The sequence below is a fragment of the Dermacentor albipictus genome, chromosome 9 (genome assembly GCF_038994185.2).
Source record: "Dermacentor albipictus isolate Rhodes 1998 colony chromosome 9, USDA_Dalb.pri_finalv2, whole genome shotgun sequence".
Classification (NCBI taxonomy): domain Eukaryota; kingdom Metazoa; phylum Arthropoda; class Arachnida; order Ixodida; family Ixodidae; genus Dermacentor; species Dermacentor albipictus.
In genome coordinates this window covers 3,088,519-3,112,697 of record NC_091829.1, presented here as the reverse complement: position 1 = coordinate 3,112,697, position 24,179 = coordinate 3,088,519, and the positions used below count along the sequence as shown (strand labels likewise).

At 46.7% G+C, this 24,179-nt stretch overlaps 1 protein-coding gene across 5 annotated transcripts in view; it reads left to right on the top strand.

The window, feature by feature from the left end:
- The window catches only part of g (adaptor-related protein complex 3, delta 1 subunit-like garnet), a 354,723-nt gene that overhangs the window by 110,970 nt on the left and 219,574 nt on the right, over positions 1 to 24,179 (top strand). For all 5 annotated transcript variants that reach the window (XM_070524729.1, XM_065441037.2, XM_065441036.2 and 2 more), the window contains 2 exons: positions 2,727 to 2,875; positions 11,443 to 11,569. In XM_070524729.1, the coding sequence (XP_070380830.1) occupies positions 2,727 to 2,875; positions 11,443 to 11,569 (276 nt within the window). The remainder of the gene's footprint in view (positions 1 to 2,726; positions 2,876 to 11,442; positions 11,570 to 24,179) is intronic.

Sequence of the window (24,179 nt, the reverse complement as noted above, 5' to 3'; positions counted from 1 at the left end):
GATATTATGTACGATCCGAACCTGCCCACTCGAGTTTGGATGCACATTGTCTGTGCCCTCAAGCTCTCTATGCTAATCTTGATCCTGGTTGCTGAACGTATAGCAGGAATCATTTTCTATTGTGTTGAAAAAGTTCATCTGGACGGGACTCGAATGCAGTCAAAAGTACCCATTTTCTCGATTGCATAGCTAGGTTCCTGCGGCAAGGACAGACGTGCTATAGTAATTTCAGAAAATGCTTTAGCATCTGTGGCTAAAAACAATATGCGTTTCATTGTCTGATTGTAAGCAGAGAATGCTGACCAAATAATTGAAGTGTATCGAGAAAAAACTGAAGAAAACTTCCTGTGCTCTTCAAGTGTATAGGTACGTCGCAGTGTATGCGAGCGTTTAGTTTTCTGCTTTTCAAGAGTGGTTGATCGCAGCACCGCTGCTACTTGCGACACCAGCAGAGCCATGCGGAGAGTGTCACCCGCTGCACTGCCCCTTCTAGTACGCTGTAACGTTTATAGTTGGAAGCACGACGCAGCCAACATAACCGGACGCAGCCAACATAACCGGATGCAGCCAACGCGATCTGACGTCGAGATGGCTCTTGCTCCAGCTGCATGTTTGTCGCCCCAACTGCTCCAACCCACAATGCATGGCACAGAGAAAAAAATGTGCCCACACCGCTTTGCTGGCTGTCGCAGGCAGCCATTCAAAACGGAGCACGGGTTGGAGATCGTTCTGCACATGTTCAAGAGAGAGCAGTTCATTGCGCACACGTCGAATTATGGCGGGGACTGCATTGCAGCTGGTGCAGCGCAAGCAGCATAGCGTGCATGGTAACGTGACTGGCCACAAGCGACACGTGCTGAAAATGTCATGGACTATAAATACGCCTTTGTGCCGCCAGTGCTCGCTGCAGGAACAAGAGGTGAGCTCTAAAATGCACTCATGAAACGCGCCACAACCTGCTGCGACGTTGGTCTCCATTGTACTCTTGTAGCTGCACCAGCTGCATGCTGCCAAGTTTCACTATACGTAGAGGCATGTTCCAAGCATGAAGAAAAGTAGAAAAATGACAAATGATGGAGGCATACAAAAACAAAGTTTCCAATACGGGTTCAGAAATTCTGGTGATGAGACTTCTTCGTGCTTTTTTTTCCCTTCTTTCTTAACATAGGTAGGACATTAGGCAATATAATAACAAGATCTTGATGGTGCAACCCACCACCCTGTTCCAAAGAGGACGCTCATAGCATCCATCCATCCATCCCTCCAGCGATGCTTTCCTTTGAGTAACAGCCATCGATTTCATAGGCTGTGCTTTGTGGTACCGCAAGTGCCGACGAAAGTCACGGCCGCCATGTTTTAGACATTACCTGGAGCCGCTTCTCGGCAGAACACCTTATAGAGAAAGAGCATAGCCTCCAAGATGTAAAATGAAAAAAAGAAAGAAAGCGAAAAACACGCAGCATTGCGTCTGCATTTTTATCTTGAAGGTTTTTAGAGAGGGAGAGAACCAACCTGCAACAGAGGCGTTAGCCATGCCTGGCCAGGCGCAAATGCGTCTCTCTCCAGTCGTGCCTAAACAAAGGGCCACCAATGGAAAGAGCAAAGCTGCGCAGCGCATGCAGCGACGCCAGCGTTGCCAACATGTTTCTGCGCACTAGCACTCTTGCCAACCACGAGGGTGCGGAGTTAGAATGATCAGTGGCGGTACGGACCTCAGTGTGAGTTAGCCAGATGCATTACATATTGCTTTCAATACATTGTTGGACGGACCCTGGTTGCTGCTTCAAATTATCCAAAATTTTGAATTAACAAATTGTGAATTAACGAGCTTTTACTGTATTACTATTTATTAAATTAATTGAGTTAGTACGATATCAATCCCTTACATGAAGGACCAAGATAGAAGTGGAACACAGATCACTTCATGTGTACATTGATTATGAGAAAAATTCTATACACTCAGTGGTGCTCCGGCACTGATGCTGGCAGTGCGAGTGCACTGTGGCTACCTGCACTTAGTGCTTGGTTTGGCTGTGTTGCAGTGCGCGCATGCCCCGAAATCATACATGAAGTACCTCCATCATTGCTGGGCTGTTGTCTCCATGTGAGCTTCTCTGTTTGAGGCATTGTGTCAAGCGAGGGAACCCCGTTGCAGGTTGTGTTCCCATTTTAAAGTGCTTTTTCTACTTTTACCACACGCAGGCTGTATGGTTGTAGGAATAATACATTTCCAAAACCTGTGAAACGTGGTGTAGAGGCTGTGGATCGAAATCTTCAGAAGAGACTGGACACAGTGTAATAGTATCATCTTTGCAGTCTGTTTAACAGTGAAGAAACAGTTAACCCACGAATGACTAAACATACATTCTTTACTGTAGCTGAAATGTAAACTTCTGACCTTATTCAGAACTGTTGCCTTTTGCGGGAACAGTGCAAGCTTTGATCAACACTGTCGCTTAAAAATGGGAAGTGATAATGACAGCTGTTCACTTTTGAAAGGGAACTGTGTTTTAACAGTAAATGAAATATGACAGTTACGACCATCATTTTCATCCCCAGGAGTTGAGGGAAGGAAACACAGCTTTCTCGTGACCCCCTCTTCTTGTGGGTCATCTTACGGCGGTGCAGGTGTTGGGACAGTTGATGTATCATCCAGCCTACCATGATGGCTATGCTTTGTGTATCTCTAATGCATTCGATTCAAATGTTACTGTCCTGTTATGCAGGTGTCAAAGAAGAACCTGATGGAGATAGTGAAAAAGCTCATGGTCCACATGGATCGTGCTGAAGGCACTGGCTACCGAGATGAGCTGCTCTCCAAGATCATTGACATCTGCTCACAAAACAACTACCAATTTATTACAAACTTTGAATGGTAAGGTCTGCGGTAAGGATGGGCGGCACTGCTGATTGCAGCACGCATCTGTGGCGTGCATCAAGCAACTGTCACGGCCGCTTGACCAACATGCACTAGGTGTTGCCTGTCGTGGCAGACAGGTGTACACGGATGCGGGTGAAAGCACTGCATTCAAAGTTCCACCCATGTTGTTGATAATACTCTAGACCAGAGTCAGGATATTGCTACGAAACACTGCGCATGCTGCCAGTTCAAAAACATGTGCTGCAGTGTGCATGAGCTCTTTGTAACGGTGGCATTTACGCTGAATTCTCTGCCTGCTGCCATATGTGAAAATGCCAAGAGACTGCTGTGTGCTGTTGTGTTCATCCAATGCAAGAAAGAATCCCGACTTGCTCTACCACGAATTTTTGACTGATTCTAAACATCAGCAAGGGGAGATAACCAGCATATCGAGACAGGGATCTGGTAAACTACTGTCCTGACGGGTGATGCCGTGGCAGGAATGGGCTGAACTAGGCACTTTGCGCTAATACTAGCACACTCAACAGGCCACACCTTGTGCGTTTTAACCAAACTGCTGTGCCACTGTATTGTCATGTAGCTGTGTCAAAATGCTAGCAGTAGGACAAGCAATGAAGACAAATTGAAAAAAAAAAAGTAAGCTCTTTATGTGACAAATTCGCAATCACTAAAGCATAAATTTGTAATCGCTAATGCACAACTCGGTAATGGCAGTTGTGGCTGACAACAAGCTGCAGTTTATCCTTGTCTATAAGGGGTCGTACATTCTGGATGGAGACGCTCCTTGCAACAATTGACACATGCGCTACTACTACATGCATTGCACCCTTCTGATGATGGTCTCGTCTTGCTTACAGCAACACCCATGATGTCATTTGGGAGCATATCTTGTTCTTAGGTTGGAACTACAGTCAACAACTGATTATTCGGACACCGATGATTTAGGCATGCTTGATTATCCGGACAGCCTGGCGGCACCGCCACTATCCCATTGATTGAATTTACAGGCAAATTTCTATATAACAAACTTCAATATAATGAAATTCTTGATATAACGGAGTATTTAACTTTCCATAACTTCTTGTCCATAGAATACAATATATCTATAGCCTCAATATAACAAAGTGTGTTCGTATGTGATTTCAATATAACGAAATTTCGCTTCTGCTGCATAGGAATGCCTAGAAAATAAATGGAAACTTGAGATATTATGAGGTCTTGTAAGTACTTGTATAAGGCCGTTGCTTCACTGAACATATCTTTGATGTCACACGAAGTTTCTTCAAGTGCAACTGCAATTAAAGGTTATATATATATATATATATATATATATATATATATATATATATATATATATATATATATATATATATATATATATATACATATATATACACACACACAGGGAAACCTCGTTAAACCGTAGTTGGCCGGAGCTCAGAAAAAGTACGTACTAAACGGTCGTACTGTTTAACCGAATTTGCATGAGATCGCCCACTTACCTGTAGAAAACGGAACTCAGAGAGAGTGCGGTGAAAGGGGGAAAAAACATGCAGTGTTTATTCACTTCGCGCGACAAAATGGTATTTTCGTTTTATGCCGCGGTGGCCTAGCACGATGACAGCGGCCTCAAATTTACTGAAGTTGTGTGCCAGCTTTTCAGCCAGCCCCCTCTTCTCGGCAAACACTGGCATGGCAGATTCCTCGTTGGCATTACGTATTCTCCATGCACGCGCACAGCAGTGCTGCAGACGCCACGGGCACCTTTTTCATTGCCGGGTGCTGTTCTCGTTGCGACGTTTGCATTCATGAGGCTGATGTAACGCGCAGCTTCTACCGCATTTCGATGGGGGCGAAATGCGAAAACACCGGTTTAGTACTTAGATTTAGGTGCACGTTAAAGAACCCAAGGTGGTCGAAATTTCCGGAGTCCTCCACTACGGCGTGCCTCATAATCAGATAGTGGTTTTGGCACGTAAAACCCCACGATTAAATTAATTAATTAATTACTGTTTAAGCGGGTATGGTTTAACGTGGTTTTACTGTATATATGTCAAATCAAACAAAATAAAACCCCGGCCCTCAGTCCCCAGTTGCTGCTAAGCAACTGACCACGGCGGCGGTCAGACCTGTGGCGCAGCAGAGGGCGCTAAGAATACCTGGGTCCGAACAGGGAACCTGGCAATGCTCAACGCTAGAATGTTATCTAATGAGTCAAGTCTAGCAGTGCTATTGGAGGAATTAGAGGGCCGTGAATGGGATATAATAGGGCTCAGTGAAGTTAGGACGACAAAAGAAGCATGTACAATGCTAAAAAGCAGGCACGTCCTGTGGTACCAGGGCTTAGCAGAGAGATGAGAACTGAGATGAGAAGGAGTTGGATTCCTGATTAATGAGGATATAGCTGGTAACATACAGGAATTCTATAGCATTAACGAGAGGGTGGCAGGTCTTGTTGTGAAACTTAATAAGAGGTGGAAATTGTAGGTCGCACAGGTCTACGCCCCTACATCCAGTCATGATGAGCAGAAAGTCGAAAGCTTCTATGAAGACGTGGAATCGGCGATAGGTAAAGTCAAAACAAAATACACTATACTGATGGGCGACTTAACTGCCAGGGTAGGCAAGATGCAGGCTGGACACAAGTCAGTAGGGGAATGTGGCATAGGTTATAGGAATAGCAGGGGAGAGCTATTAGTAGTTTGCAGAACAGAATAATATGCGGATAATTAATACCTTCTTCTGCAAGCGGGATAGCCGAAAGTGGACGTGGAGGAGCCCAAATGGCGAAACTAGAAATGAAATAGACTTTATACTGTGCGCTAGCCCTGGCATCATACAAGATGTGGATATGCTCGGTGAGGTGTGCTGCAGTGACCATAGGATGGTAACAACTCGAATTAGCCTAGACTTGAGGAGGGAATGGAAGAAATTGGTACATAAGAAGCCAATCAATGAGTTAGCGGTAAGAGGGAAAATAGAGGAATTCCGGATCAAGCTACAGAACAGGGAAGAGGACCTTAGTGTTGAAGCAATGAACGACAATCTTATGGGCATCATTAAAGAGTGTGCAATAGAAGTCGGTAGTAACGCCATTAGACAAGATACCAGTAAGTTATTGCAGGAGACGAAAGATCTGATGAAGAAACGCCCATGTATGAAAGCCTCTAACCCTACAGCTAGAATAAAACTGGCAGAACTTTCCAAGTTAATAAACAAGCGTAAGACAGCTGATATAAGAAAGCATAATATGGATAGAATTGAACATGCTCTCAGGAACGGAGGAAGCCTAAAAGCAGTGAAGAAGAAACTAGGAATTGGTAAGAATTATATGTATGCATTAAAGGGAAGCTGAGGAGTCTGTCGATTTCAATAAGACGCTCATATACGGATGCGGGAACCTTATAAACCATGCACGTAAAATTTTGGGCGGGATTTTTCACTTGGTAACGACGTAATCGCCGGTTAAAATTGCGCTGTCGCTCCGCCCCCCGTCGAGCACCGCACGCTGCTGCTGACGCTGATGATGCGAGCGGAGACCGGAAACCGTGGCGTAGTGACGTCAGCACTGGAGTTCCGCTCCTTCGCAGTCTCCGCGACCGTGCCTGACCGCGCTTGTTTCTGCATGCGTGCCGTCATGATCTGCCTTGCTAGAGCCTGCATTCCTTTGTTTGTGTGTAGGTAGAGTGGTAGTTGACATGCGCAGCATCAATTGAAGTGGTGGGCCAATCATGCCAGCGTTCTGTGCAGCCTACGGTTGCATGAACACCAGCGGCCACGTTGATGTTCCATTACTCCCCGCAAGACAAAAAGCTTGCAGATAAGTGGGAGGCTGCTGTGAATCGAAAGAATTTCAAGTGCTCAAGAACAACAGTGCTCTGCTCTAATCACTTCCGTGGCAAGGATTACTACCAGAATTTATCAATAAGGCGTGAATGAGTGAGAGTACGACTTTCTGCTAGCAGGCTTTCTAAAGGCAGCGCGAGAAGGTCGGGGCAACAAACGCACAAAGGCGGGACGGGTGCGGGCGGGCGGATGGTAACTGGTCTTGGAAGACCTTATGAATACATGAACTCGTCCAAACCTGGATTTTGATTTATTGCTAGCTCCGTGTTAACATGCTGAACGGAAGGTACATGCTCATCTCCCACCCTTAACGCAGGTTTGGTTGCAAACTGCTGTTAATTTTCTATTCGCACGTGTGTTGTGAAACAGCCAACATCCAGCTACCATAATGCAGTACAAGCGTAAAGTTTTCACGTGTTTGAAAGCCGGCGCACGCCAGGACGTAGCGCTCCCCGTCGCGCACAGAGAGAAACGGGATGTCTCACGCAGCCGACGGAATTCGCCACCTTTACAGCTCCGGTTACAATTAGCGTGCGGATGCCGCGCTTATGAAGGCCACTACATGAGCTACAAGAGCTGGAAAACTTTTCCCGCATGTAAACCGTTTGTGTAGATTACCGACAGCCTTGGGGCAGCGCACAAATGCGGACGATTGCATCCCTCCTTACGTTCCACGAGGAGGCATGCAGGAACATAACAGTACAGTTGTTTGCCCGGAAACAAACTCACCGGATCGCTGAATACAACTTTGCAAAAAACATACTCACCAAAGAACATTTCTAACTCGCGGAGATGCTAACACTTCGCTTTCGTTCGCGTCGAAAGTGCTGCTTGCTACCAGCATCTTTTGCTTCTTGGAGAGGCTGGCTACCTATACATGTAGGGAGCAACGCCAAACTCCTCAGAGAAATGCAAGCTCTCGAAATTTACCATTACCATCTTGCCAAAATCACAGTGCCAAACCACCTTGCACCGTGCTTCATTTGTGGCGGCAGCGGCCGGTCCGGACAAACAGCAATATTGACGTCGCGAAGCGCCCGACCAATCACAGGCGGAAACGAGGCGTATGGGCCGCCCGAGTCTGCTGCTGCACTTTTCGTCGAAATAAAATCTGTTTGCGCTTTCTTTCGCTCAGTTTCGATGCGATATTCGGATTCGGAGGGTTGAAAACCATTACGTACAGCTCTTCACTCATTTTTTGTGCAAAACTCTTCAGCTTCCCTTTAGGAGACAAAGCCGGCACTATCGTTACTAATATGGATGAGATAGTTCAAGTGGCTGAGGAGTTCTATAGAGATTTATACAGTACCAGTAGCACCCACGACGATAATGGAAGAGAGAATAGTCTAGAGGAATTTGAAATCCCACAAGGAACAATGGAAGAAGTAAATAAAGCCTTGGGAGCTATGCAAAGAGGGAAGGCAGCTGGGGAGGATCAGGTAACAGCAGATTTGTTGAAGGATGGTGGGCAGATTGTTCTAGAAAAACTGGCCACCCTGTGTATGCAATGCCTCATGACCTCGAGCGCACCGGAATCTTGGAAGAACGCTAACAAAATCCTAATACATAAGAAAGGGAATGCCAAAGACTTGAAAAATTATAGACCGACCAGCTTACTGTCCGTTACCTTCAAAGTATTTACTAAAGCAATTGCAAATACAATCAGGAACATCTTAGACTTCGTTCAACGAAAGGACCAGGCAGGATTCGTTAAAGGCTACTCAGCGGTAGACCATATTCACACTATCAATCAGGTGATAGAGAAATGTGCCGAATATAACCAACTCTTGTATATAGCTTTCATTGATTACGAGAAAGCATTTGATTCAGTCGAAACCTCAGCAGTCGTGGAGGCATTACGGAATCAGGGTGTAGACGAGCCATATGTAATGAGGAGGGAAGATAACCGATGTTCATTAAAGGTTACGGACTAGATTCCAAGGGAAGGGAAGCGTAGCAGGGGGCGGCAGAAAGTTAGGTGGGCGGATGAGATTAAGAAGTTTGCAGGGGCGACATGGCCACAATTAGTACTTGACCGGGGTAGTTGGAGAAGTATGGGAGAGGCTTTTGCCCTGCAGTGGGCGTAACCAGGCTGATGATGATGATGATGATGACGACGACATATATGTATACATATATATAATGAGGGCGGAGTTCGAAAAGCTGGTCGCAAAAGCCTCCTCCCCCCTGAATCAAAACTTTCCACCTATGATCGTTGCAATATCAGTGCCGACAGTCACAGACAAAATGGCGCCACGCATTTGAAACTCCAACCTGCTTGTGTGTCGCCTGCTGCCTAGACTCATCGAAACTGCGCTGTAGAAAGTGCAGTTTTCGTGCTACACTACAGCTGTAAAATATGGTTTCGTGTAGGTGGGCGGAGCTACATTTTTTTACACTAAGTAAAAAAAATTACTTCCTACACTGACTACACTCGCGTAGCCAGTGTAGGTAAAGAAATGGCTGTATTGTCACGGCCTCTGGATAAAAAAAAAAAAGTGCGGACTGCAATGGACGGGAACGGTAGAGCCGTAGTTGCATTTGTGGCCGCTTGGCTGGGCTGAACCTCGCTAGCTGTCTGGGATGGGACGCATCGGCTTCCATGAGCAGCGGTGTCCTAAGAGCTTTACCGACGCATTTGCTATGCCGAGCCACGCGAAAGACCCCGACTGGTGGTGCCGCAGCAGATGACAGCATTTTTGATGCACGTGGCAGGCCGTACCTTTTTTTTTAACCAGCAGCCGTGCCAGTGTAGGTAAAAGCAAACAGTGTGACAGGGACGGCACAGTTAATGGGTATCGTTGAAGGTGCACCAGATGTTATGTGAACTGACGGAGCTGCTTCAGTTGCGACATGCTGTTGCAACAGCTGCGCCAAGCCAGAGACATGTGGCAGGCTTCAGGGTGGTGTGTCTCAAGGAAGATCAGCACATTTCACATAACACTTGGGTGATCTCTGAGGCGGCACTATATTTGATCACAACGAAGGCGCCAAATAAAACAGCGGACAAAGGAAGGCGATGTGGGACAACCACGTAGGCACAATCATGTATAACCAACTCGCCCACAAGTGCGTGCTCAGAAGCACTATAGACAGAGAATGTAATATAAAGTCTACCTCCATTAATTCAACCCTAATGGGATTGACAAAATCGATTGAATTATTTGGCGGATCAAATTAAACAAGGAGCAGAACAGAAGCGAAAACATTCTGTAGATTTGTTTCGGAGGACAGCGTACTTCTGTCCGTTCAACTCTAGTCTGGTTAATGTGATCCCTACCGAAAGTTTCAGCTGGTGCCCATGCTTTTCAATCAGCCTAAATAGGGATTTTTTTTATCCTAAAATTGGCCTTCGGTGGATAATTCGGACTTGGCCAGTCAGCGTGCACATGCCTATTCCCTGCGGTGATCCCATCTCATTAGGGCCGTCGCCGACCGCTTTTCGCCATCCACACATTTACCGCGGTGGCTTAGTGACTATGGTGCTGCAGTGCTAAACACGAGGTCACAGGATCAAATCCCAGCCCCAGTGGCCGCAATTCAATGGGGGCGAAATGCAACAACGCTTGTGCCTCGTGCATTGGGGGCACGTTAAAAGATCTCCTGCTGGCCAAAATTATTCAGAGTCCCCCGCTACGGTGTGTCTCATAATCAAATTGAGGTTTTGTCATGTAAAACACCAGAATTCAGTTCAATTCAACAGGTCAACTCCCGTCAAAAGTGCTGATTTTTATCCAGCCCTAGGAGGATCTCCGAGCAATAGCCATAGCTCACAATGTCTGATTACTGTATTTACCCGATTCCAACGCGCACCTGAAAACAAAACCGCCTTTGCGGTGTTATGCTTTACTGCATATTGCAGATATATGGCAGTGTAGCTGCCTTGTAATAAACTGTGCGGCGAAGCTTTCTTTAGGAAACCGGCCAACATTGTGCAACACATATTAGACCCTTGTCCATTTTTCTTGCTAAAAAATCAAGTGTGCATTAGATTTATACTTTGTTTAGTAGCTGTAATGTCATTTCAACACTAGTTTTGTGCTTTGGACATGCAGAAAGTGGGTGTGTTTGATTTAAGGATGTGTTAGACTAGGGCAAATACTGCCGAATGAATCATTTCAATCCACCCGTTAATTCGATCAATTTTGTTGGCCTCGTCAAGGTCAAATTAATCTGTCAGCTGTATGTGAATGTTCCTTCGAACTGTGCTGGGATTCACTTCTTTGTTTATATGCAGCCAGAACTACTGGTTAAAAGGACAGTCAGCATATTACAGATAAAATTTTGTTTAGCATCCAATGTTTTGCATGCCTTGTGACACAACCACTCAGTGCTTCTAGATCTCTTGTCAACATTTTTGTTTTCTGGTCCAGGAACAAAATATGCTATAATAAATCCTGTCCTTCAGAATTTTTACTAGCCCTCAGTAAAACAAGTATCTTTGAGGGGGATGCAGTCCACGTAAATTGAACTTGGTACTATGAAAGAAACACATGGTGGGTTTGTATCAAGAAAAAATGTAGTTTGCGGCTTTCCGGTGGATGATAATGATGCCTCTTGCAGATTTCTGCATAGCTTGTGTGCCCAGTTCTCTGCCCTTGTCTTTCTTGTGCACCTGGCATACTGTGTGATGGCCATGTCCAGCTCCCGTACTTTTGTTGGTTGACAGGACTTGCACAGCAGGGAGGTGAGGTGAGACTAGTGTTTATGTGCAGGTACGTGAGCGTGCTGGTGGAGCTGACCCGTATCGAAGGGACCAAGCACGGCTTTACAATTGCATCCCAGATGCTGGACGTGGCTGTACGAGTGCAAGCGGTCCGGGCTTTCAGCGTCTCGCAAATGGTCAGTTTGACTTTCAAGCAACTTGTAAGGCTGCTCATTATTCTCTGAATTGAAGCTCCTTCGAAGGAAGCTTCCAGCACAGCATAGGACGAGACTGGCTGTGAGCATTTTTTGGGGGGGGGAAGCTCTGGACATTGAAGCCAAAAGCATGGTTGAGCATTAGTGCATTCATTATTAAGAACAGAGATTTGGTAAGGGAAAAAATGGCAACAAAGAAATGGACAGTGCTGCTGCTACCCGACGATAAAAAAAAAACTAGCATGTATCAAATACCATAAACAAAGCACCACAATTTGAGTGCATGTCCTTTAATCTGAATGTGCAGTACAGCAGAGCCTCAGTAAATGGAAATAGCTTTAACGAGATTACCACATAAACAGAACAACAGCTTCTAAATTCGTTGCTTGTTTATGTGTACAATTCAAGAAAAGATTAATTAATCGTAATTGGAAGCTTCACGTCTCTCTGTAAATGGAACCACTGATGTTGCGACCCTTCAAAAAAGAAAATTTGCAGTGCACATACTAAAGGATGTTTTTTAGGAAGAACCATGATCTGCACTTGTTTCAACACCTGCCTTCTATGGAAAAAGGATAAGAACTCAAGCAAACAAGAATTTACACATAGTTAATTAATGGTATGTGAAGTTGTCGACGACAATACAAACATGCTTGAGTATTTGGGATGCCTTAACGTGTGACTGTGTCAAGGAGAATCAGCTATGTTCTAATTTTGATAAATTTGGTGTCTTCTTAAAATGGAAAGCAGTGAAGCCCAGTCAGTCCAGTAGTACATACAGTGCCCAAACCGTGGGATAAGCCATGCTGCTAATTTGTCAAAGCTGCATTTACAGTTTGTTGTCTGTGTGCCATGCGTCCAGCGTTCTTCTTTACATGTCAAATAGCGCCATAGTCTAATGCAATTTTCTTGGCTGCTGTTCTGAATTATTTTGCTCAGAATTGCCAAGCAGCTTGAAAGTGTTATGAACTCCACCCTCAATGTGTGCGCTGACTTGCGCGGCTATGTAGCTACAGGAGGACTGGAATGTTGCACAGAAATCCACTCTCGTTTGACTACCTCTGTTCAAGTTGACAGTGGTGGAGATTTGTTTCATGCATTGACCATACTTTTGTCTATTGTAGTGATAGCATGACATTGGTCAAGGTACAGACTGACCAGGTCTGAATGCAAACATATATGTGTGCAAGGATGTATTGACTGAGCTCTTTTTTTTTTCCTTCTTTACTTGGGGCGTAAAGTCACTTTCTTGCGAATCTGTTGTTTCGAACTTCCGGTTTGCAATTTTAGGTGGTCCTTTCAGAGCCCTAAGTGCTGCTGTATTCGCTCTTTGATGCCTAACATTTCTGATGACTGTGGTAAGAGGGTGTATGACATACATCGCTACAACCTCTTTCATTGAATGAAACTTGTATTCAATATTTCTCTAGTCTCACGAGGCTTTGTTTTGTGGATTCTACTATATGTTCACTCTTCTTGTGCCGCTGTTCTCTCATAGCTACTTAAGGTGGCAGACCCATTTCAAACTTGCATAATGCATACTTTCCAGTACACCGAGAAGCACGTGCAAAACAATCTCATCATCGACATATTTAACAAAAATAGCATAGACAACTTGACTACATACTGCAGGATGAAAAAATTTTGGCAGAGACACTTGAGACTGCATACGTGTAGGAATGCAAAAGCATTATACTGTTTGTAGACTTCGTAACGTCATAAATGTGCTCATTTTGTACATACGTGATGTGGTGCCACCTCCTTCCCATTGGCTGAGCTGTCACGGGCTCAATGATGCACGCGCTAGGCACACATTTAGTCAGCCCGAGCCCTGGAGCTGCCGCGGCACTGGGGAAGCGTGTTTGCCTCGTATCCCGGATGCCCTGGTTCGATTCCCACCCAGACTGAAATGTACCAAAGTTTCTTTTCAGAGCCATTAATTTACTTTGTTTACAGGAACCGCCCTGAGAAATTTGACCTCAGTCCTATCATTTATTGACAGGTTTTTACTCTTCGTGTCATCGGCCATTTTTGGTAGCATAGGTTGGTCACACCGACTATAACGGATATTCACATAAGGGGTGTTAGATACGGGACCTTTTTCTGAGCCCCCTTCGACTTCACCAGACCACATCGAATCGCACCACAGTTAATTGAGAAGCGCAGAAGTACGGATGCCACATTCCAGAGGCGCGCACGTGCAAACAAGTTGAAGGCCCCCACTTCGTACCCCGCCGGTGGAGCTATTCAATGCTTGACTCTTCCAGAAAGCGAAGGGATAGCCCGGCACTGTTGCAAGTAAAGTGGGTCCCAAAGCAAGACGGCTGTGATGTGTACCGGGAAGGCCTGGCAGCGTAGCCCCCATACGCCCATTGTGCCGACGCGTTGCAAGCCAGCGAGGCAAGACCTCAGGGAGAAGTAAGGCAGCGTGAAATTCTGCCCGCCTTGGTCCGCCGTCGCCTCACCTGGCTATTGTGACGACGCGTAAGTCAGCGAGGCAAGACCGCAGGGGGACCAAGCGGCGACTCTCTTCGCCGGGTATGACACCGTCGCACGGGCGCCTACCATTGGCCGAAAATGGCGTCATCTGAGCGGGCTCGCCCAGTGGCCGAACGTCGTTTTAAGCCGAGACACCGAAGGGCTTAAAAGACGCAGAGCGGGAGCAGCAGAAGAGCATTCTAGAGCATTCCTAGAGCATTCCTTGATCGATCTCTCTCAAACTTCATGTGATGGGTTGCAGCGTCCGAGTTGCTGCCGGCCCGTAATGACTCTACGACTGTTAATTGACTCTCACTGTACATAATGTAAATAAACCTCCCAAGTGTTTCATCCCGACGTCCTCCTCAACTCCTACAGGGGGCATATAATGCTTTCACATTAAAACACAACATTATGTGTCAGGGATTAAGCTCTTGTATTAGAGCATAGATTGCTTATAACTTGTAGTGTCCGAATCGAATATCAATTTGAATAAAAGAGGAAATCAGAATATTGAATCAAATGTCAGAAATTTTTAACAAAACGTAATGCTTACCATTTTGGGCAAGAAAATATGGGGCTGCACATGCTTGGGAGTCTCCTAGCTTTGCATAATAAGAATCTAGCAAGCTGTCAGTAATGTAGGTAGACAGAAATTAAGACATACAGTATGGTATACAGTGAAACCTCGTTAAACCGTAATCGACCGGAGCTCGGAAAAAGTACGTACTAAACGGCAGTACTGTTTAAGCGAAATAGCATGAGATCGCCCACTTACCTGTCGAAAACGGAACTCGGAGAGAGTGCGATGAAAGGGGAAAAACATGCAGTATTTATTCACTTCGCGGGACGTAAGTGTTATTTTCGTTTAATGTCGCGGCGGCCTAGCACGACAACAGCGGCCTCAAACTTACTGAAGCTGCGTGCCAGCTTCTCAGCCAGCCCCTCTCCTCTCGGCAAACACTCGCACGGCAGATTCCTCGTTGGCGTTACGTATTCTCCATGCACGCGTGCAGTAGTGCTGCATAAGTCCCGGGGCGCCTTTTTCATTGCCGGGTGCCGGAGTTCGGAAAACTTTTCGTTTGTAATAGTTACGTTATGGCGCCCCTGTTCTCCTTGCGACGATCGCATTCATGAGGCTGACGTAACGCGCAGCTTCTGCCACTGTCGGGCCTGAATAGCCCGTGCTGTCGCTTTCCGTGTCGTCCTCATCACTGTCGCTAGTTGACACTTCGGCAACAACAGCGGCAACGAAGGTGAAAAGTCGAACCTCGTCGCCGACATCTCTTCGCGGTCGCAGCAGCGCTGCCGAGCAACTTCGCATTCCAAATGCCACACACTGTAGTCAACAGCAGATCCATGTCGCGGGCCAGCGCCGACTTCTTTGTTTCACGTTCGGTAGCACGGACGATGTCTAATTTTTCTTTTATGCTGAGCACCCGGCGTCTTTTTTTATCTTAGCTTCGGCATGACGCGAGTCCTCGCTGGCACGACGCCTCAACGCTCACTGGCACGGCGTCCATGCGGCGTCGAAATGATGTTGATGTTGATGCGGCTTCACGTGCAAATGCACAGGGTGCTTGGAGGCCATTGTACAGATCTCTGAGGCTTGTTGTTCTGCTGGGCCGCCCGATGGAGACGACGCACCGCCGTGTTTGCGCGACGAAAAGTGGAAATGCTACGTTTTAACCGATGCGTACGCAATAAGCTGGTACGGTTTATGCGGATACAAAATACATTATGCTCTATGGCCGCTGAGTCGGGGAATTGACTTTACTACTTTTAAACCGAAACTACTGTTTAAGCAGGTACGGTTTAACGAGGTTTTACTGTACTCTTATTAAAGGGAACATCAAATTATATGCCTGTACCGATTACAGCTCAGTTCTAGTATATGAAGGTCTGAAAAATATTTTTTTTATCAATAGAATTTCTGAATAAAGGGAAAATCAGACATCCACCGTTTCGTAGCAATTGCTACAAAAAAAACCCATACGGGTTCCTCGAAAGAAAAGCCTCATAGTTGAAGAAAAATTCGTCCCGGACCAGGACGAATTTTTCTTCAACTATAAGGCTTTGCTTTCGAGGAACCCGTATGGGTTTCCTTTGTAGCAATTGCTACGAAGGGGTGGATGTCTGATTTTCCCTTTATTCATTACTTCTCTCCACCTTGCGAGTTTCTGCAGAAGTACTACGTCAATAGAATTTCTGTTGAATAGAATCAAGTGCTTTTTTACCTCTGAAATTAGGGAAGCTAATAGTGGACCTTTGTTTTTTAACAATCACTTATTTAATGCATAGAAAGTATTGGTTTCCAGTTTTTCTACAAAATGCGGAAGGGCTATTTCAATTTCATGGCAGGTGTGTTATCATGAGGCTGATCTGTGTGACAGAGAAAAGGATCGCGCATCGCGTGACTCGTGTTGCCAGCACCAACAGTAAAGAGCCGGCGCTGTCTACTTTGTTTCATTGTCAGATTTGACGTGATTTGCTACCTGTCAAAGAAAAATTAAACCATCTTCATGGTCACAGCGCAATCGGTGGTCCTTTTGCATCGCAACGAAGTGAAACGCTCGCTTGGCCAGCATCGAGCACGACGAACTCTGCAGTGCACGTGACACAGCGTGGGTCTCTGCGCCGAATATATTGATTATATGAGAGATCGAATAGTAGATATTGGATTCGCAAATCGAATTATTTGAACATTCACCATTTGATTAAATTCGGTGATACAGTGACCTACTTATAAGAATATTAAAGTGCTGCGAAAATTCCATTGTTATAACCAGGTTGCATGAAAAAATCAAAATAGGGGGATGGCAGAGGTAATATAAAAAAAACTGTATTGGCAGGGAAGCCAGTGCCCCTCCCCACCACCTTCCTCCGCCCGGCTGCTGATTGTGTTCACTCGTTTAACTGGTTCCTGGGCGATCCGATCGTGTGTAACAAGCCGCGGCTGTTGGCCTTAAAGAATGGCACTGCTATAACGACTACAAAGAGGTGTCATGGGTGGCAAGCGATATGCGAGCACCACCGAGGCATCATTTCGATCGCCCTGGAAGGGGCCTTTTAAATATTGCGAGAAGGCTGCCCCGGCAGCCTGTCAGCTTGAGAAATCCAGAAGAACCGCTGGAGAGATATCACCACAAGTATCTAGGCATGTACTTCTCACTGGCTTGCATGAGAAAAGCCTATCTCCATCAGCCATGCATGCTTTATGCGAAGCTTGCCAACATCCTTCTCCCAGGCATCCAAGCGCTCCATCTAGTACAACGGAAGGTTCTTCGCAAAAACGAAGTCCCGGAGGGATTGAATCATGCCGAGCCTCCTGTGAGGACAACGTCGAGGCAGCCTGCCCTACTGCGTCATCGCTGCCGCCGTCGCCATCACTATCCAATGCAAGCAAGTTTGTGACGATCGTCTTATCGGTTAGGAGCACTTAGTTTCCAAATCTATAGCCGTGCGCTTTCTTTTCACCGGTAACGGCGTGCATTGCCGATGGTCATTGTGCGGATCAGCCATCTTCCGTTTCGGTCGCAAGTCAAGCGAAGTTGAGAAACCGCGTGGCCAGGAACGACTTCGACACAACCAACAAACATGAACGTGAGCGATTAAGCTGTTCGCAACTGCTATAGAATGAAGAACCAACTTTAGAGAAGGGAAACTGTACTTTCCACAGTAGGACGAAAATAAGAAGTGGCAACGCATGTAACTTAGCGGGAGGCCGGACAGATGGCACTACTTAAACAGAAAGCGGAAATAAATTTTTTTAGTGCAATATCTAATATGGCCACTTTTTACCGGTGGCATACGCTGGGTACGCGCTGTGCTTGCCTCGATGGCTCTGCGGCAAGCCTCAGCTGCCGCGTTTTAATCGCCAGGAGGCTAAAGAGCCTCTACTGACACCCATACAAGCAAGCCACAAGTGAGTGAACAGGACGTGCGACTTTATTGGCAGAAGAAAAGCAATACATCTTCTCGTACAAGAGCAGAAATAAAATTTGCATGTTGAGATGCGCTGAAACCATTAACGCGAGCTCGTAAACTACTCACTTTCGTCGTCGCACGTGGCGATCTGGTAATGAGCGACATCAGCAGTGCAAGAAAATTAGGCAGTGCCCACCTGTTTGCATCGACAGTCGCCGTAACTTGCATTGCAAAGCATTCGGGTGATGCAAGGCCTCTGTTGCCACAGCCAACACTGCGACATGGACTACTCGGCATTTTAGCGTTCATCATCATCATCATCATCATCAGCCTGGTTACGCCCACTGCAGGGCAAAGACCTCTCCCATATTTTTCCAACAACCCCGGTCATGTACTAATTGTGGCCGCGCCGTCCCTGCAAACTTCTTAATCTCATCCGCCCACCTAACTTTCTGCCGCCCCCTGCTACGCTTCCCTTCCCTTGGAATCCAGTCCGTAACCCTTAATGACCATCGGTTATCTTCCCTCCTCATTACATGTGCTGCCCATGCCCATTTCTTTTTCTTGATTTCAACTAAGATGTCATTAACTCGCGTTTGTTCCCTCACCCAATCTGCTCTTTTCTTATCCCTTAACGTTACACCTATCATTCTTCTTTCCATAGCTCGTTGCGTCGTCCTCAATTTGAGTAGAACTCTTTTCGTAAGCCTCCAGGTTTCTGCCTCGTAGGTGAGTACTGGTAAGACACAGCTGTTATATACTTTTCTCTTGAGGGATAATGGCAACCTGCTGTTCATGATCTGAGAATGCCTGCCAAACGCACCCCAGCCCATTCTTATTCTCCTAATTATTTCCGTCTCATGATCCGGATCCGCCGTCACTACCTGCCCCAAGTAGGTGTATTCCCTTACCACTTCCAGTGCCTCGCTGCCTATTGTAAATTGCTGTTGTCTTCCCAGACTGTTAAACATTACTTTAGTTTTCTGCAGATTAATTTTTAGACCCACTCTTCTGCTTTTCCTCTCCAGGTCAGTGAGCATGCATTGCAATTGGTCCCCTGAGTTACTAAGCAAGGCAATATCATCAGCGAATCGCAAGTTACTAAGGTACTCTCCATTAACTTTTATCCCCAATTCTTCCCAATCCAGGTCTCTGAATACCTCCTGTAAACATGCTGTGAATAGCATTAGAGAGATCGTATCTCCCTGCCTGACGCCTTTCTTTATTGGGATTTTGTTGCTTGCTTTATGGAGGACTATGGTGGCTGTGGAGCCGCTATAGATATCTTTCAGTATTTTTACATACGGCTCGTCTACACCCTGATTCCGGAATGCCTCCATGACTGCTGAGGTTTCGACAGAATCAAACGCTTTCTCGTAATCAATGAAAGCTATATATAAGGGTTGGTTATATTCCGCACATTTCTCTATTACCTGATTTATAGTGTGAATATGATCTATTGTTGAGTAGCCTTTACGGAATCCTGCCTGGTCCTTTGCTTGACAGAAGTCTAAGGTGTTCCTGATTCTATTTGCGATTACCTTAGTAAATAGTTTGTAGGCAACGGACAGTAAGCTGATCGGTCTATAATTTTTCAAGTCTTTGGCGTATCCTTTCTTATGAGTTAGTATTATGTTAGCGTTTTTCCAAGATTCCGATACGCTCGAGGTCATGAGGCATTGCTTATACAGGGTGGCCAGTTTCTCTAGAACAATCTGTCCACCATCCTTCAACAAATCTGCTTTTACCTGATCCTCCCCAGCTGCCTTCCCCCTTTGCATATCTCCCAAATCTTTCTTTACTTCTTCCGGCGTTACCTTTGGGACTTCGAATTCATCTATACTATTTTTTCTTCCATTATCGTTGTGGGTGCCACTGGTACTGTATAAATCTCTATAGAACTCCTCAGCCACTTGAACTATCTCATCCATATTAGTAACGATATTGCCGGCTTTGTCTCTTAACGCATACATCTGATTCTTGCCGATTCCTAGTTTCTTCACTGTTTTTAGGCTTCCTCCGTTCCTGAGAGCATGTTCAATTCTATCCATATTATACTTCCTTATGTCAGCTGTCTTACGCTTGTTGATTAACTTCGAAAGTTCTGCCAGTTCTATTCTAGCTGTAGGGTTAGAGGCTTTCATACATTGGCGTTTCTTGATCAGATCTTTCGTCTCCTGCGATAGTTTGCTGGTACCCTGCCTAATGGAGTTACCACCGACTTCCATTGCACACTCCTTAATGATGCCCACAAGATTGTCGTTCATTGTTTCAACACTAAGGTCCTCTTCCTGAGTTAAAGCTGAATACCTGTTCTGTAGCTTGATCTGGAATTCTTCTATTTTCCCTCTTACCGCCAACTCATTAATCGGCTTTTTATGTACTAGTTTCTTCTGTTCCCTCCTCAGGACTAGGCTAATTCGAGTTCTTACCATCATGTGGTCATTGCAGCGCACTTTGCCAAGCGCGTCCACATCTTGTATGATGCCAGGGTTAGCGCAGAGTATGAGGTCTATTTCATTTCTAGTCTCGCCGTTTGGGCTCCTCCACGTCCACTTTCGGCTATCCCGCTTGCGGAAGAAGGTATTCATTATCCTCATATTATTCTGTTCCGCAAACTCTACTAATAACTCTCCCCTGCTATTCCTAGCGCCTATGCCATAATCCCCCACTGCCTTGTCTCCAGCCTGCTTCTTGCCTACCTTGGCATTAAAGTCGCCCATTAGTATATTTAGTTTTCACTCTACCCATCGCCGATTCCACGTCTTCATAGAAGCTTTCGACTTCCTGGTCATCATGACTGGATGTAGGGGCATAGACTTGTACAATCTTCATTTTGTACCTCTTATTAAGTTTCACAACAAGACTTGCCACCCTCTCGTTAATGCTTGTCACGAGGAAGTTAACGCCTGGTACGCTTGCTTGAGCGAGCGGAAGGAACACACGAACGCAAGGTGCAGCACACACAACATTCATTCAAAATGGACTCTTAAGAACAGGAAAACACGGTAACATTCGACTTATCGCACACGGCATGCGTCCTTCCTTACTAAGCTTACCGCGCACACTACCGCGTTTACAAATGTCTGTGCGGTGATTGTCTATTCACTGTAGTAGGAGCGCTTACGGTACCGGTACTGTTCGGCGCGAGTATCGGTGTCCCCCGGTCTGTGTCCATCGATGCGATCTGGTCGTCGTCAGTCGTTGTTAGTGTCCGGCGTCACCGATGCCCCAGCCGACGTGACGACGGCACGGTCCCTGAGGCGCTGTCGCGCTCCGGCAGAGCGGGGCTCGTGCCGGCTGGCGCTCCCGGTGCGCGCCGGCCCAGCTTGTTTCTCCGGACGGGATGGTGACTGGCTGTAGCCAGCCTCCGCGCGTCTACGTTCAGCGGCAGCAACGCTGACGTGTCCTAGCAGGTAGGTCCGGGCCAGCGGTGGTTCCAGGGACGTCGGACATCTGCTCGCCGAGCCTGGTACTCGGGCGGGACGTCGATGTGCCGCCTAAGATCTGGGGCAGGACCCAGACAGGCGATCTCCGGCCGTCTTTTCTTGGAACGCTGCGCCCGGTCCCCACGTCCTTCGCAGCGCGTGCCCCTTCTCCAAGATGGCGGCTCCACGCGCTCGCTCCGCTCTTTCTTCCTCGTCTTCTTTCCTTGTCCACGCTTGTCACTCCTGACAATGCTATAGAATTCCTGTATGTTACCAGCTATATTCTTATTAATCAGGAATCCGACTCCTAGTTCTCTTCTCTCCGCTAAGCCCCTGTAGCACAGGACGTGCCCGCTTTTTAGCACTGTGTATGCTTCTTTTGGCCTCCTAACTTCACTGAGCCCTATTATATCCCATTTAGTGCCCTCTAATTCCTCCAATAGCACTGCTAGACTCACCTCACTAGATAACGTTCCAGCGTTAAACGTTGCCAGGTTCATATTCCATTGGCGGTCTGTCCGGAGCCAGTGATTCTTAGCACCCTCTGCTGCGTTGCAGGTCTGACCGCCGCCGTGGTCAGTTGCTTCGCAGCTGCTGGGGACTGAGGGCCGGGGTTTGATTGTTGTGTTCATATAGGAGGTTGTGGCGAAGTACTGCACCAGGGTGGCCAATCCTGCTCTGGTGAGGGGGTGCGTTACCGGTTCTGGTCACCGGGATCAGGCCACACTCCAGGCCTGTTTGTGCAATTTTATCAACACGCGGATTTAAAAAAATTTTTTTTTTAATCCGGTGGAAAATTGCCGGCACCGGGATTCGAACCACGGACCTCTTGCACGCGAGGTGGGTGTTCTACCTCTACGCCACCGCTGCTCCTTCCTAACCTGCACATTTCTTTCTGTTCTTTCGGGGGCCACTAATGTGTAACTCATACTTAGTGCCCCACATTCTTAATACAGTCAACGACCGATTTTTTGGACCCTCTAGGGAACGTAAAAACGTCCGAAAATTCGGGCAGTCCAAAAAAATGAATGCATGCAAAAAAATGCACCTTCTTTCCTTTTTTCTCGGGTCTAGAGGTAAAGGGCAAAGTACCAGTCTTCCGAAACCCTGCCAAAGCATCAGTGAAGTGGCTATAAAAAGAAGCGTTCAAAAACTCTGTATGCAGCCTACTGCCGGTTTATTATGTACAAATGCATCGTTGGGCAGCCGGTATTATTGCTGCAGTGGCTTGAAGAACTTGTTGATTGTTGTTTGGACGGCGTTCCAGTTGTATGCGATCATGTTCGCCTCGATCTGAGCAAGGGTCATGTCAGCACTGTACACCGATGAAAGAGTCAACAGTGCTCGCGTCAACTCTGCGCTTGTAGGCGGCGCAGGCATTGGCTCCTCATTTTGTACATCGGAGTCTTCTGATGCCCCCACAGCCTGACGGACTATTTCCTCGTCAGTCAGTTCTGCGGCGGTACTAACCGACGATACTACTTTCCGCACTTCGATGCCATTGGCGAGGACGACGAAGACGGAGTGGGGGCCGTCGAAGGCAAGCGAAATCCTTAAGTTGCGAATAGTGGAGTTCGCTGACGAGCGTCGAAGCACCTAGGCCTAGCGTCGCAGAGCACACTTGACACAACAGCACAACCACACACCACGCTAACCAAAACGTGTGGCCTGCACATGCCTGCACAAACAAATGAAATGGCGCCGCTCTGGAAACTCTGCCGGAGGCAAAAGTGCGGCGATGAACATAGCCAGTGTGGCCAGACCAAATCGGTGTGTGACGGCTAGATTCGGCTAGTTGTGGTTCAAAGCGGTGATATGCTTCGGCTGCAAGTCGATTTCCTTCGCAAGGGCCCTGCGCAAGGAGCCAAAGGACCTTCCGTGGAGTCAAATAGTCCAGAAAATTGGACGGTGGGAGGTTTGAGCGTCCGAAACTTCAGATGTCCTTATACATTGATTCTAAGGGGCTTGTGGCAGTGCCGCGAAGACGTCCGAAATATCAGGCATGTCTGAAAGTTTGGGTGTCCGAAAATTCAGTCGTTGACTGTATGGGTATCACCATTTTGCATCCACTTTTGCAGATCTTTCCACCCATGTGACTATCAACTTCATACACTTCGGACCATGTAATCACGCCTGCTGGTCTCTGTTCACACCACATCACTGCCGATGAAGGCCCACAAGCATTATTTGCCCGCGGCTGTGGCAGGAAAGGTCGAACAGGGAGAGCACCGATTCCGGTGCGTGTAAATTGGGAGTCTTTTTCGTTGTGTGGACTGCAGGAGCAGATGGTTACCTCGAGAGACTGTTACCCATGCAGCTGACCAGGTCACCATATCCAAGAAACGTAACATGGCGACCATTATTAAATGAGACTCGGCATTCAATCACCACATAAGGTTCAGACAATACACTGTACGTTGGCTAAGATCCACGTGACAACAGGGGGCATTCATGCACTGCAGGTCACTTACAGCACATTCAGCTATCCGACTTCAGGCACCGTGCTTGCCTACATCGCACATGGCAGTCTAGTAACAAGTGGCAACCAGAAGAGCAAGTAGATTGGACAGTGCCCCACCTGTTTGCATTGACAGTCTCCATAACTTGCACTGCGAATCAATCGGGTGAAGCAGGCACCTGCTGCCATAGCCAACACAGCGACATGAACTACCCGGCATTCTAGCGTTGCCTTCTTTCCAACCTGCACGTTTTTGTTCTTTTGCATGCCGCTAATGTGTACCGTATTTACACGATTGTAA